Genomic DNA, 16,074 nt, shown 5'->3' with positions numbered 1-16,074 from the left:
TTATTATTTTATATTATATTGTCACAACAAGGGTCTTTTACTGAACTAAAATACAATAATAATTGGAAATTAATATTATTATTTTTTTGGATTAATTTCCAATTTGAAAACATAGCAATTTGAAAAAAGAAAAAAGAAATCTGTAAAATAACTTTTATTTATCCACCCTAGAACACCTTAGCAACTGCATACAACACCATCTAATCTTGGCAATCACCAAGCTTTCTTTTTATGAAGTCTGTATCTAACGGTTCTGAATTCTGTTTTTCTTCCTAGATATCAGAAATCCTGATCAATGCCTTGAATCAAATCTCAGTGGAGTTCGAGTTGAAACCTGGTTCCCGGGTCATCGTTTACATCACGCAATTAACTTTAGGTAACAAACTGATGAAAACATATTGTCTGTGGCTATTTTGGCATGACTTGGTTGATTACTGAAGTGTGCAGCTGCTTTTATTTGATTACCTTACATAGTGGTATTTCAGTTGATCTCCCTCTCTAGCCTCTGTCGGGTGCCATATACCGTTCCCTAGATTCGTCTGAGTAATTACGTTGATTGCTTTCTTGAGACTAGAAGCTTGTCAGCACTATATATTGTTGAAAGATTGGGCTTTTTTGCTCCACTAGTGATGCTGAAAGCCTTATGGAAGATAATTGGATAATTGCTCTCCAGCAATCATAGCTTGCAAGATATTCTCACTTTCAAAGAAGAAAAGGTCTACCTTGAATAGAATTAGGTTTTCTTGTCTGTTGTTTTTATTCAGCCAGTTTATGAATAAGATTTGTGTGTGTGTGCGTGCGTGCGTGCATGTGTGTAAATAATCGGATTGGAAATGGAAACCATATTCAGAATTTCATACCAATTTTGTTTTGTGCAGTTTGATTTAAAATCACAATCTCAATCTAGATATTCGGTTCTAACAACTCGCTCATTGAATAATTCAGAGAATTATTGAACTGTAAGTCAGTATGGTTGTAATTTAAATTACTTTAATTAGTGACTTAATGTTCATAACATGATTGTTTAATTATTCATACTCAGAACTTGGTATTTAATAAAAAAGTGTTGTTTTTAGTGTTATTTTATCACTGTGGAATATTTCAGGAAACAAATGAACTGAAAAATTTGCATTAATACAAGATATACTGTATACCAATGTCACCAAATTGGGTTCATAAATCAAAAGGTATGGTTGTGCAATTAATCAAATTCTAATTGCAATATGGAAGCCGTCTGTGATTATTAAAGTGCTGTTTAAATATAAAGTTTGCATGTTCTGCATGTCTTAGAATAAATGAGTGAGCTTGAAATTATGACAGAAATATATTACCTTCATTAGAATGGTACCTTCATGTGTTTGATTCCTAGGGAACACGCATAAAAAAATACTGTTAATAATAGCATGCATAAAAATACAGTTTTATGGATAAAACATGAATAAATCATTTGAATTGGCCAGAATCCCAAATAAAAAGATTTCCTATATGCTTTTAGTAAATTAAATCGAATTTACCATATTTATACTCGTATATATTGTACACTGCCATGTGAAACATTTATCTCATTTGGTGCCTTTGCTATTCTGTGCCATAACTATGCCAGCCACTTGGTAATGGTTACTAATTTCTTATAGCGATAATAGCATTTGGTAGTAGAGTAAACAATCTGCTCTATTACCCACTTTTACAGCAAAACATTGTCCGCCTCCTTTACCCATTTCTTTTCTCGTTTTTGTAGCCAAAGTTCTGGAAAGTGTTCAAGATTCTTCTGGAAAGGTCAGAGGATTCATGGGGGCTATCTTTCAACAGCATAGTCATGGGGGAAATATACAGTGGGTGTAAAACACCCATGAACGATTTTGAAGTGATGCCAGTAATTGGCACAAGTCCCTCTGGGTGAGCAGAAGGAGTTTTGTGTCATAGGAGACGTGATTCAAGATCAGTTCTTTATTTCACGTGTGAGACTGGTACACATTGTTCAGACAATATTGCTACTGGAGTAAATTAGCAGTGAATCCTCTTGCAAATATTGTGCTGTTGAAATTATTTTAAAATGTCTATTATGATATTTTAAAGGCTCCTAATTTAGCTTTGTAGGGCTCCAACAACAGGTTTACATTTCATTACAATTTAATTTCCTCATAATATATATTTTTTTACTGATTCTCAAACGACTTGACGATGAATCAGTCTCTAAATCACTCCTTTCTGAGAGCCCACTCTGCTCTGACTGGCCAGACGGCCCAGTCTGTTGTGATTGGTCTGCCGCATATTGTGTCTTTCGTAAGCTAAACACTCATTACCATATCTGAACTTCAGCTTCCACAGTCCTCAGCGATTATACACAATGTAAAGACAATAACGATGAGTTGATTTTACCATATCAATCCGAGTGCAAGTCCAATGATGAAACATTGGAAGAACTAGCGATTCAGCCTTATTCTCCATAGCAAGGACGTCTTGAGCAGGTCGTTTCTCAGTGAGAGCCTACTCATTATGAGGACTAGGGACAGAGCCTATTTAGGCCACGCCCACACAATGCAACGCTCTCCATTGGCTTTGTATTGCGTGAGGATGCCTTCTTGTCATTTTGGGCTTATTACAAAAAAAAACAGAACAATGTCTAAAAGCTGATATGTGACAAGGTGGGCAGCAAACAAGCTAAAAAACACATAACTAAGTTTTTATAAGCTATCAACCCCAAAAAAACAAGCATTTAAGGAGACAAAAGTGTATACAGGCAATAAGACACGAAGCTTCAGCAGGAAGAATGGGTACATTTTGGGATCCTGACACTTGTATGCCTGTTTGTCTATGTGTGCAGTAAACATTTAACGTCATCACGTGTGCAGTCAAATATCCAAATTTCCATTTTATATATTATATTTCCTGTCGCTGATTACTTTCCCCTCCAGTGGGCGTAGATCTCAGTGTAATATAACTTGTCATGCATCTCTCGATTGCATGTATGCACTTTTATGTCTTTAAATGCTTGTTTTTGAAGCTCAACAGCTAATAAAACTTGTATTGGTTTTGGTTCTGAGGTTTTTTTTTTAGCTTGTTTTCTGTACACCTTGTCACATATCAGCTTTTAGACATTGTTCTCTTTTTGTTATAAGTCATAAATAACAAGGAGGCCGCTTCCTGCAATAGAAAGTCATGGAGACGCTTGGTTTGCCCAATCTTGAACCCCGGTGGGTGTGGGTTTCAGATTATGATGCGTGTCACTCTGTCTCTATAACAGAAAAGTAGCCCAATTTTGCAGGAAAACCACTTAAGCCCCTTTCACACTGCGATTCCGGCAAATACACGGATAATGCGACCCGGCATTTGTTCCCGGGCCGCTAGATTTGGTCCATTCACACTGCCAGCGAAATACCGTAATATGTGCGCTTTCACACACAACCCGTAACGGTCCCGGGTCGAGTTGACACGTGACATCCTGATGTGACGTATAATGGCGAGCGATCTCAGCTTCAGCGCGGATAGTAAGGAGCTCCGTGGTCTCGACTTGTGTCCAGTTTGCACACATTTCTGCTTGTTTAATTTTAGTTTCTTTTGTATACGAACACTCTCTGCGTTTAAAACACTGACTAGCTCTTCCGGCACTGCAGGGTTGTATTATTGAAAAAACAAGCTCTAGGAGTCGCACGATAACTGTACACGTTGCGGCATTAGTTTCGGCTTTTGTTCACACAGCGCTCGTCCCGGGTCGAATACCGCAATATTACTAGGTCCCCGACCCGGGTTCAATTCGGTAATCAATTCCGGGACGTGGTTGCTTTCACACAGAAGGCGACCCGGCAATGTTCCGGGAATATTGCGGGTCCGACGTGCAGTGTGAAAGGGGCTTTAGTAACACTAGTACATCATGATCCATCTTTCAAAAGCAAGCTTTTGCGAACTCTGAGATTTGAGAAGCAGTCGTCCGTAAAATTAAGTTTGATGGTGCGCCAAACTAGACTGGGCAAACCCAGCCTGATCTGCCGGCGATTTGATTTCGCCCGGCAACTCAGTCTGCAAACCTGTGCATTAATTTTTACTAAAAGTTACACTTTTGCGGAAACTAATCACAGACTGGCATACCCGCATGCAGCGCTAGAGATTGATAGAGAAACAATGGGTTGTTACCCATTTATCATGCCTCTTGTGGTCTGGTTGGCTGAAGGACTATCCAATTGCATACAGAGTCATTTGAATAATGCTCGCAGATCACGACTCCTGTGCAGTAGAAAATTGTGCAGTAGAACGCTGTGCTAAATGATGAACTGTTACTTGGAATCTCATATGGTCCATTGTTTAGCGGAAGAAAGCACTGAATGCAACAGAGAAAATAAATAAATAAAAATAAAAATGTCCATGTAATTAGATTTCACAACCTTATTTCCTATCAACCAGCTCACTTAGCACAGGGTTCGTCGCTCGACTAGTCGAGACTGTTTTCCAAGATGGCGCCTGACCGTAATAGCGTAATGCACTGTGTTTATAAAGTATCTTCTTATTAAACTGTTTGTACACTTACAAAGTTCTCAATCCTTCGGTTTGCTAGTGCTAGTGTGAGGCTATTTTGAGCCTTGTTATGTTAGCGGTATTAACAAGCCATTTAATTTCACTTACCCTTTGCCCCATAGACAAGAGTTATAAGCTAATCTGTTTTTAGAGATAAAACTCTTTACATTCGATTTTCATGAAAACGCATTCCAGAGAACGATCTACTAGGTAACCATCAGTTAATTACACCTAGGGTCATTTCTCACCAGAGTTGTCCTTTAAGCTGTGTAAATATTAGAATAATTTTCCTACTACAGCTCAACAATATATAATTAACACAGTATATTATAATAGAAATGATTGCAATATTTTATCTCACAATTCTGACTTTTTCTTTTAGAATTGCGTGATATAAACGCGCAATTTTTAAAGTCCGAATTGTGAGAAATAAATGAGGAATTCTAGCTTTATAATGCACAATTGTAAGATGCAAACTTTTAAATCGTTTTATTCCATGGCGGAAACAATGATCCAAATTGATTGCATCTTTCCTTACTAAAAATATAAACTTTTTAATCTTAATGACCCAACAATTGAATTATTATAAATATGAAGTAAGATTTGAAAGATATTATATTTTTTCCCCTTATAAACAAGATCCAGCGTGCATTAACTCTTGTTCTTGTCTTTGTCGCAGCTCCACTGGTTGACTCCATCCCGAGACACAGCAGTTCTGCTATGCTGATGCTTCTGTCGGTGGTGTTTTTGGGTTTAGCTGTATTTCTCATCTACAAATTTAAGAGGTATATCCACATTTCTTTTACCACAAATCCATTGAATTTCATTTCTTTTCATGCACACCATAGTTCTCGTTTCTGTTTATCTATATGAACAGATGAAGAATAAAGTACGATTTGATGGGGTGGTATAAGAAACGACTTTCCTTTGCATGAGGGAGTGCTATTTTTACTCATGTTAGATGTGAGATCTAGTTATTAGTTTGCTATGGTAGAAATATGTGGGAAAATACGTCCTGTGAATGTGTAGGAAAATATCAATGGATTGTTTAATATGCAGCCATGGTTCCTCTACTGGAAAACTGTTTTGTAATGCTTTGAATAATTTATTTGGTCTCAAAATAATTCAAATGGAAAAGACTCAGGGAAATGTTGAAACAATCATTAATAATGGATATAATTTTTCTCCCCCATCCCCCAAGTAATTTAAAAGGAAGCATATTTATGGAAATGTTACACTCGGAAAAACAAAGCAATTAGCTCACAAAATTAATAGTAATTTGAAGGGGAAAAATGGGGGAGGAAACGCATCTAATTCATAAAAATAAAAAGTGAGCTTGGAAAATGGCAAACACATTACAATGTGGAAATTACAAATACATTGTTGTAATTCATTACGGGGTGTCCCACTGAATTATCAAGACAATGTATTTTGCTTCGCTACCTCTGATTGCATGGGCAACTTCTCCTCCAGAAGTTATTAAATATACTCAGCAATCATTATTTCAGGAATACAATGAACGATTGTTCTTGCAGTCACACAGTATTTAACAACTTGATACATTGCAGATTAACACGTTTGCATGTGCACAGCCCTCACCTTGTGTTGTCATGCGTGGTATGCCAATTTGCACCTGAAATGGGCGCAAACTCAAACTCTGACTCAGACTTGCATTTGTCTTGTTTTGGAAATTTGATGTGAGATTGATTTCTCAATTTCTCCTCAAACAGATTGAAATTCCGTTTGGTGCCACAAGTGGTGCACAGAAAATACACTGCACCTTTTAAACACAATGTTGTTGTTTTTCCCCAACAAAAACATATGCAGAAAAATCCCCTGGATTAACATCTACGCGGAGGTGAACCATGAGAAAGAGCAGGAGATGATCAGTACGGTGGGCCAGAATGACGCCACACCCAAAATCACTCTGAGTGATTTGATGGAGAAAGAGCTGGAGGCCCGTGCCAAACGTGAGTGAAATGCTTAGAAATCAATCAATTATTTAATGAATTCATTAAAACACTTGCTTAAGAAAATAGACTTTTTTTCGGGAACACTTTATTTTACAGTATCCTTGTTTCATATGTTATATGTACTTATACCATAGAAATAACAGTAAATGATGCACAGTCACATGCAACTAACCCTCAAGCAAACCCTAATCCTACCCTAACCCTATAGTAAGTACATGTAGTTAATTAATATTACTCAGTACTTTAATATATAATTACACTGTAACAATGACGCCTTAAAATAAAGTGTAACCCTTTATTTTGTGACGTAGTTACAAGTTACTACATGTACTTAATAAAGTACTAACAGTAAAATATGCATGGTTACAAGTAACTAACCCTGAACCCAACTCTAACCTTAACTCTATAGTAAAGAACATGTAGTTTATTAATAGTTAACAAATAGGTAATTCATATTAATCACTACTTAAATGTATAATTACACTGCAAGAATGACACCTTAAAAAATAAAGGGTAACACTTTTATTTAACAGTGTCCTTTGTTGCATGTTACATGTACTTACCATATTAATAACAGTAAATTATGCATAATTACATGCAACTAACCCTAAACCAAATCCTACCCTAACCCTAAAGTAAGCATATGTAGTTAATTATTATTATTAAGTATTTAAATATATAATTAAACTGTAACAATGACACCTTAAAATCTAATGTAACCAAATAAAGTGACCAATTAATATTACCTTAAAGGAACACTCCACCGTTTTTAGAAATAGGGCAATCACTTTTACTCGGAAATGCCATTCATTATGCTAAGCTAAGCTAGCGGCGACCCTGCCAAACTAAAACAATACATGCTCTGAGACAAAAATGCATTTGCCCACATATCTAAATGTAGGAAAGATGTTGAATAAGCCCTATTCATAAAAACGGTGGAGTATTCCTTTAAAATAATGTATAAAAAAACATTTCTTATCCCATTGTCTAATACTTTTTTTGTTTTTGTTCAAGCCTTAACTTCACATTTTTGTAATACAAATTATACATAAAAAATAATAATAATAATTTAATTAGAACTGTCCCGTAACTTTAAGGTGGGGCTTAGTGAACAACACTGTAAAAAAAAACTGTAAAAAAAAAAAAAAGTCCCCTTATTTCAGTTGAATCCTTCATTTATTTAAGTGTAATTAAATTAGCTGATAACTTGGAATTTGAATTTGAATTCAATTGACTTTAAAATGTTGCTGAATCTTGTAAAATGAGTTAAAGTAGTGTAAATATATATGTTGCCATGACTTGATCATATTTTACTTTTTGAGGATACATCTCTGAATACTTGTCTTTTTCTAGTACTTAGTAGTTTAATAAAAAGAAGGAAGGAAAAGGTTTTTTCCAGCTTTAGTCTTTTTCAGCCTCAGGAACATTTGAGTCACAGACCTGTGTACTATTATAAAACTACCGTTGCAGTGGCGTCCAGAGCGAGACGCTCTGTTTTCCGCTAAAAATATGAATCATTCAGCTTTCAGAATTACACGGTGAAAGCTATCAGACCAAAAACACCCTTTGGAATCTGAAGAGTTTATAATCTGATACATAATGCATGCTAATGAGAACTATCTACATTGGGCCCAAGTGTCCTTATTTCCCAAGTGGATGCTTCTGTGATCATGTAATTGCTTAATAACTGCAAATTAATATTTAATTGGTGCTGTTAAGCAGTGATTATAAAATAGCACTGATTAAACTATAAAAGGGGTCAAATTGGGGTCAGTGTGATAACAACAACTGTGATGAATAAACATGCAACATTCGGTGTCACATAGAAAATAAATCCCACCACTGTTTCTGTGGGTGTTTAATGGGGGGATGAAACATTTGTATTTTTTGCTTGATTTCTTACTTAATGGTTCAGTTTCTAGCCTGCTTTATATTCATTTGCTTGCCTTCACCAGGATACATTTTTAATGAGTCCAATACTAGACAACTTCCAGTCTGTTTATTTATAGATGAATAATATATAGTTTGTTGTATAATCAAGCATTTAGAGATAACATGAAATAGCATTCCCATTCATTTAAACGGATTACCCCATGATTTACTCATCCTCAAGCCATCCTAGGTGTATATGACATTCTTCTTTCAGACAACCACAATCAGTTATATTTAAAAAAAAAATGTCCTGGCTCTTTCCAGCTTTATAATGGCAGTGAATGGGGATTGAGATTTTGAAGCGCCAAAAAAGTGCATCCATCCATCATAACAGTGGGGTTAATAAATGCCTTTGCGTTCTCGAGAGAGAGAGAGGCATTCCAGCGTTTGAGGATGCAGGCGTAGCATTAGCTCCAGTGCTGAATGAAGAAGAGAGAGCAAAACAAATGACAGTTGACCTTTTTGGCCTTGAAAATCTTGTGAAAAAAATTGTGTTACTCGCTTAAAAAGTAATTACTTGCATTACTTAGTTACTTTTGCATTACACTTTCTCACCTGGGCTGAGCTTGTTTTTTTGTTGTTGTTTTTTTTATACTAACCCGATTCCAAAAAAGTTGGGATACTGTACAAATTGTGAATAAAACAGAATGCAATAATGTGGAAGTTTCAAATTTCAATATTTTATTCAGAATACAACAGATGTCATATCAAATGTTTAAACAAATAACGACTTAAACAAGTAACGACTTGAGCAACTTTAAACAAACATAATTTTAAGGGGAAATAAGTTGATTAAAAATGTCCTAGCATCAACACATCTCAAAAAATTTGGGACAAGGCCATGTTTGCATCCCCTCTTCTTTTTATAACAGTCTGCAAATGTCTGGGGACTGAGGAGACAAGTTGCTCAAGTTTAGGAATAGGAATGTTGTCCCATTCTTGTCTAATACAGGCTTCTATTTGCTCAACTGTCTTAGGTCTTCTTTGTCACATCTTCCTCTTTATAATGCGCCAAATGTTTTCTAAGGGGGTAAGATCTGGACTGCAGGCTGGCCCTTTCAGTACCCGGATCCTTCTTCTACGCAGCCATGATGTTGTAATTAATGCAGTATGTGGTCTGGCATTGTCATGTTAGAAAATGCAAGGTCTTCCCTGAAAGAGACGACATCTGGATGGGAGCATATGTTGTTCTAGAACTTGGATATACCTTTCAGCATTGATGGTGCCTTTCCAGATGTGTAAGCTGCCCATGCCACACACACTCATGCAACCCCATACCATCAGAGATGCAGGCTTCTGAACTGAGCGCTGATAACAACTTGGGTTGTCCTTGTCCTCTTTAGTCCGGATGACATGGCTTCCCAGTTTTCCAAAAGCAACTTCAAATTTTGATTCGTCTGACCACAGAACAGTTTTCCACTTTGGCCACAATCCATTTTAAATGAACTTGGCCTAGAGAAACCCCCTGCGCTTATGGATCATGTTTAGATATGGCTTTTTTTTGACCTATAGAGTTTTAGCAATTTGTACAGTGTCCCAACTTTTTTGGAATCGGGTTTTTATTTCTGTACAAATGAAAAGACCCTTTTGCATTTGACTGATTTGATTCATTTTGAGGAATACTGATTTTTTTTGTGCAAGAGAGATGAATGCTCACAACTACAATAGCAATCATGTTGTTGCCATCAAGAGAGCTCTCAGTCAATAAATGGGAGAACAGAGTAACTTGTGTTACTTATTTGAACAAATAATAAAATAATATTTTGTTGTACATTTTAAAATTAATGTGTTACTTTACTAGTTTTTCAAAAAAGTAATCTGATTATGTAATTCAAGTTACTTGTAATGTGTTACCCCCAATACTGGTCATATACACCTACACACGCTTGAGGGTAAGCAAATCTTAGGGTGTTTAAATCATGGGGTAATTAACATTTTTGGATGAACTATCCCGTTAACTTTGGCAATGCTGCATTTCAAAGAAAAAACTTGAAACTTGAAATAAAAGTGATTGAATAATGAAAATTAGGTCTCGGTTAAATCGACGAAAAGTTGTTTCAGAGGTAGAAAAAATGTATTTAAATGAAATGTAGTTTTTTTCTTCTTCTTCTTCTTCTGAATGACAGGTATAATCAACCAGGGATATTTGTTTAAAAAAAAAAAGTCTATTCTGATTTGCTGAATGTTGAAGGCTAATGTGTCATTTCTGTGTCTTTGACAAGTAGGTGGAGTGATCAACACCTGCGAAAGCACAAGGGAGATCCCGAACTGCACGAGTGTCTGAAAACATCAGGAAAAAAAGGTGGAGGCGTATTGTAAAAATGTGTACAGAAGTATCACAATTTTAAAGGTTGACAGTTTTCCTTCTTTGCTTTTTTGTAATTTCAAAAACACTGTCATTGTTAATAGTTTTCTAAGGAGCTCAGATTTGCATGGGTGTCTTGTTTGTTACAATATGTGTGGAAAATAAGAAAAGACTTAACTAAAGTACAAGTTACTGAAAACGTGCTTAGGAAAATTGACCAACTTTTGAAATTCCAAACGGTCCGTTCTGAATATTACAGAATAATGCGCAGAAGTTAGGGAAAAAGCCACTAAACCTCTCTCAGTGCGTTTCCTCTGTGCATCATTGAAGTCAGTTTGTGGGGGAAAAAGTGGCTTTTTATTTCAGAAGTTTTTTTGTTGGGTCACAACTTATGCCAAGTTTGTTTAACTGTTCAAACTGGTTTTCACACATTGTGAAGAGTGCTTTGAGTGACAATTAGCTTAGTTTTTATTTATTTTATTTTTAATTTCTTCAGTAGGTCATCTCATTATATTTGTTATAACTTGAACTGAGGGAGCAAAATTGCAGCTGAGGTAAAAACAAAAACAAAAAAAGCCAACTGTTTTTATATCCATCTCAATGGCCCTGTTTTCACCCAATATTAAGATGCGTTTTGGTCGATCAGATCTCAAGTGGACGAGTGTAAACAGGGTCTGAATCGTTTTGACCTTGTGCATTTTTGACCACTACCAGAGGTAGTCAAAAACGGATTGCTTTCAGTAAACACTAATGCATTCGAACAGCAACAAAATACCACATACTCTCCACCTACTGACCTAACACGTAAACATTATGGGAAGCGCGCTAGCCAGACGGGATTTAGACTTTGTCGGCTGAATACCCAAGTTTGGTTTGAAAACTAAAACTCTATCCAAGCACAATGTTCTCTCACCATTCCTGATTCATGGTGGTCTTGTGGCTATTAGAGCAAAAAGGAAAGCGTATGTTTTTCCCTCGCTTCCGCTTACGTTCATATGAAAATTGTGCAAGCTTATTTTGTCCGTTAGAACATAAGATTTGAACAAAACCTTATCATTTACACCCTCCCCCACCCCCATAGACCCTGTCCTCGAAGAATTCAGGACAGAAGTGGTTGAAAGTGGACAAAAGAGATGGAATAAAACACCAGGTGTCACCTTCGTCTACTTGTGATCCGATCGACTAAAACACACCAGGTGTGAACAGGGCCTATATTACAGCTTTGCCTTCATGTAAGCAACTCTGCTTTGCAATCTTCCAAATTGTTGGCTGTTGAAACATTTCAACTTTTAATTACACATTTATCTCGCACATCTAGCCTTGGTCTGAAGGCGGTGAGATATGAACTAAAATGTGAATTATTTTCAGTCAAGAAGTGAGATACCTTCCCAAAAGCACTGTGATAAAATGTCAATTTGAAGGCAAGCTTTTTGTACTTCTATAAAGCGAGAATACTATTAAAAACCACATCTCTATAGCTAGCTTTTTTTGGATCTCAAATCTTAGTTAAAAGTCCATGAAATATCAAACGTTGAGAATGTTTTGTGGAATAAATCTCTTGATATACAAACATAGACACAATAGCTCGATATCTTTCTTGAAAATGTTATAAAACTTAACTTTAAATCTAACATACCTTCAGCTAAAAGTTCCTGTATAAGCTCCTCGTGTATATAATGTACTGTCCGTGTGCATTCCATACATTCAGCTTACTCTACTTTTTGTAGATAAAATGGGATACATGATCATTTTGCTTCATACGTGAATGCCTTACAAATAAGAATGCCTTTTGAATAATGTGTATTCATCATAATAGCTGACAGTTTAGATTTAGAAATTAATTTATAACAGTTTAACAAACTGCCATGATCGAGTTAAGTGCATTTTTATTTTATTTATTTTTATTATTTATTTTTTCTTTTGCATACATTGTTATAGTGTCTCATCTCCCAGGGATTTAAAAACCATCGAACTGTACAAAGGGCCTCAAGTTTTAATTTCTCTGTATATACAGCAAGTGTATTTTCATTTCATATCCTTATACTGTAAATATGATAGAAATGAAGACTGGACTTGACTGGACGCAGTCTGCTATACATTTCAGAAAGAGGGTGTTTTACGAATCGAAACAGTGATTTATTGAAGTGCTGGAGATAAGCCAGCGCTGTAAATAGTTTTTTTTATTATTATTATTATTATTCATGCATTGTACAAAAAAAAAAAAATAGTAAAGATGTATTGCATATGCTTCAGTGTTGCCATTCTGGATTTTGACCTCAGATTTAAAGTTAAACCTATAGAGAGCAGTGTTTGAGTATATGGTTAGACATTTTGTATTGGAGTTGATTGCCTGTTTCACACTAAATTCATGAATAAGCAGGTGGTTTCTTAGATTCCATTGTGAATGTACATGTATAGCAATATATCAGAAGATAAGGGACACTGGCCAAAATGACTTCCCACACAATTCATTCCTGTTCTGATCAATTGGTGACACATTACAAAGCAAAACATTGTGCTTCATGCTTTATGGGTCAAAACGTTTTTATTTCAAAGAATTTTCTTTTTTTTTCTTTTCTTTTTTGCGTGAAACCGAACAATCATTTTATTCTTAAAAATGAAAGAGTAAATTATGTATTAAAAATCGAAATGCCTCTGTATTTCTCTTTAACTTGAAGAAATAAGTTGTCGTTTTTGTTGTTTTATAATCATTTTAATGAATGCATGCGCCATACATTAATGTTCTGTTTTGAAACTTAGTCAGCTGCCTTGCTGTCCTCTAAGGCAGCATCCTAATTTAAACAAACATTAAAAAATGTTTTGGAACTAGGCAGCAGTTGTGTGTCATACAATAGTGCTCCTTACATGAGACTTGAGTCATAATTGATTTCAATGGTGTTTGCTGTTAGCATATTGCTAAGCTAAAAGTGTGATACCCTGATACTGTTAATATGCTTACAAATATAGAGCACAATAAAAAGTGTTTTTTCATTAATTTGAACAAAGATTTGTATATTTTATATTTGTAACAGAGGTTGCGTTAACCCAAAAATATACTGATTTTTTTGCCAGTGACGGAAAACTATGAAAGCCGTATATCATTTTGACAGATTACACTGAAGCCCCGTTTACACAGCGTTTTAAAATGAAGACATTCAAGTGTAAACAGTTGCCTCTTGCGTAGATAGCTGCAGTATTATACAATACAATACAGTGAGTGTTTATCTGCACAACGTCCCTAAAAAGGGACCACAAATATGGCGTTTAAATGAAGTCAAAAGTCGCGCGCACGAAAACCACGAGCACGCGAATAAACCCAAGCGCAAAAAACAGACCCACGAGAGGAAAATAGCAACGCGAGAGCGCATCTGTGCAGCCGCGAGCGCATTTGTACACCGCGAGCGCGCATTTGTACACCGCGAGCGCGCGAAACAGTATTTAGGGGCGGAAATGAATACTAGCGCAAGGCCCTGCTGCCTAGCGCGCACAACTGCAAATGAGCGCTCGCGTGACTACTCAACACTCGCTCGCTCCTCGAGTTGACTTTTGACACTTTGAGGGCGGGGCAATGACTTTTGTCTTCCCACCTGTGATTGGTCATTTGTTTAATCAGTTTCACTCTTGTTTAAACATGTAGCAGGACTAGGACAAGGCACGTTTTAAGGAACCATTATGTCGGACCCTGAGTAGGTAATTTAATTTTTAAGTCTTTGTGTTTCGAGTGCAATATATTCAATATATGAAATTGTATTGTACAATTTCAAAGGTATTTTGTTTACAATCATCTTGAATAGTTTGTATAGGACCTTAACACCAAAAAAGATAAGCTAATTTAAGATAAAGCTGACTAACCCATAAATGTAGGATGTTAAAGGTTAGTTTTGACCTACATTGACAATATACAGTAAATAAATCATCGCTGAGTAGCATTTCTAACTACTTAACAAAACTAGTATGCTAATGTATAAACAAAGCAGCGTAAATGCAATCTTTGTAATTTATTCAAACCACAGCACCAACCCCTATTGCCCTATTGCTATTATCGTAATGCCGTTTATAAAATGATTAGAACACATTACAAACGGCATTAGTGAAACTTAACGGTTACATCACTGAAAGCGTTTTTCTGCTGATGGTCTATGTGACCCTGTAAAAAGTGTAAAACAAAAAAAAGTGACGTTTTGATGTTTTCTGTCATCCTATATGCAAACAATTAAGAAAATAATTTTGATAGATGTACTACTAAGACCATGTTTGAAATAGGGAAATTAGTAAGTAAAATCAAACTTTGATGCTCATTATCTATTTTTTTTAATACTTTCCTGGACTCAAAGGATGAGTAGAGATAATGTAACCCTTTCAACTTTTGAAGTGTGTTTATCACAAAAGTGACATGGTATCTTAACATCTCATTAATTATTCTTTGTTCTGTCAATAGCTAAGACACCACTTTTTGGCAAATCTTTTACACAAGTTGCAACAGGCCTTCAGCACAACACCACTGGATTTAGATTATCTGGAGTTTCTGTGTCGTCAGGAGCTGTACATTCTGGAGGCCCTGTCCAGTCACATACAAGTACCCCCTGCTATCATTTACATTTACATGTAATCATTTAGCAGACGCTTTTATCCAAAGCGACTTACAAAAAAGGGGAGAGTAATAGAAGCAACGAAACAGACAAGGCCAACAACCTGTAAGAGCTGTAAGAAATCTCAATTAATTAGCACAGTACAAATATTTTTTTAAAATTTTTTTAATAGACATGTACAACAAAAACTCACGTACGCAAAATACAAAACACTGGATTTTGATAGCTATGATAACAACCCATTAGGACTAAGGCTGTTGCCCCAGCTGTTGTCGTTAATGCAGATTCAGTGGCCCAATGGGTGGTATCACCCAGGCTTTGCAAGAGCTCTTTGACCTTATACGGGCACAAGCGGAACATCCAGCACCATGTGTCAGATAAATAAATCACAAAGATTGCATTTACGCTGCTTTGTTTATACATTAGCATACTAGTTTTGTTAAGTAGTTAGAAATGCTACTCAGCGATGATTTATTTACTGTATATTGTCAATGTAGGTCAAAACTAACCTTTAACATCCTACATTTATGGGTTAGTCAGCTTTATCTTAAATTAGCTTATCTTTTTTGGTGTTAAGGTCCTATACAAACTATTCAAGATGATTGTAAACAAAATACCTTTGAAATTGTACAATACAATTTTATATATTGAATATATTGCACTCGAAACACAAAGACTTAAAAATTAAATTACCTACTCAGGGTCCGACATAATGGTTCCTTAAAACGTGCCTTGTCCTAGTCCTGCTACATGTTTAAACAAGAGT

General features: G+C 35.8%; 1 protein-coding gene across 1 annotated transcript in view; it reads left to right on the top strand.

Moving 5' to 3' along the window:
* LOC137072960 (VPS10 domain-containing receptor SorCS3-like) overlaps window positions 1–13,276 on the top strand; it is a 48,005-nt gene extending 34,729 nt beyond the window's left edge. The window contains exons 8-11 of the mRNA XM_067441003.1: window positions 277–376; window positions 5,189–5,294; window positions 6,337–6,479; window positions 10,640–13,276. Coding sequence (XP_067297104.1) covers window positions 277–376; window positions 5,189–5,294; window positions 6,337–6,479; window positions 10,640–10,698 — 408 coding nt within the window. The 3' untranslated portion in view covers window positions 10,699–13,276. The remainder of the gene's footprint in view (window positions 1–276; window positions 377–5,188; window positions 5,295–6,336; window positions 6,480–10,639) is intronic.
* Window positions 13,277–16,074: the final 2,798 nt, after the last annotated feature.

Source organism: Pseudorasbora parva, chromosome 4 (assembly GCF_024679245.1).
Source record: "Pseudorasbora parva isolate DD20220531a chromosome 4, ASM2467924v1, whole genome shotgun sequence".
NCBI classification, from domain to species: domain Eukaryota; kingdom Metazoa; phylum Chordata; class Actinopteri; order Cypriniformes; family Gobionidae; genus Pseudorasbora; species Pseudorasbora parva.
This window is presented reverse-complemented; position numbering and strand designations above follow the sequence as displayed.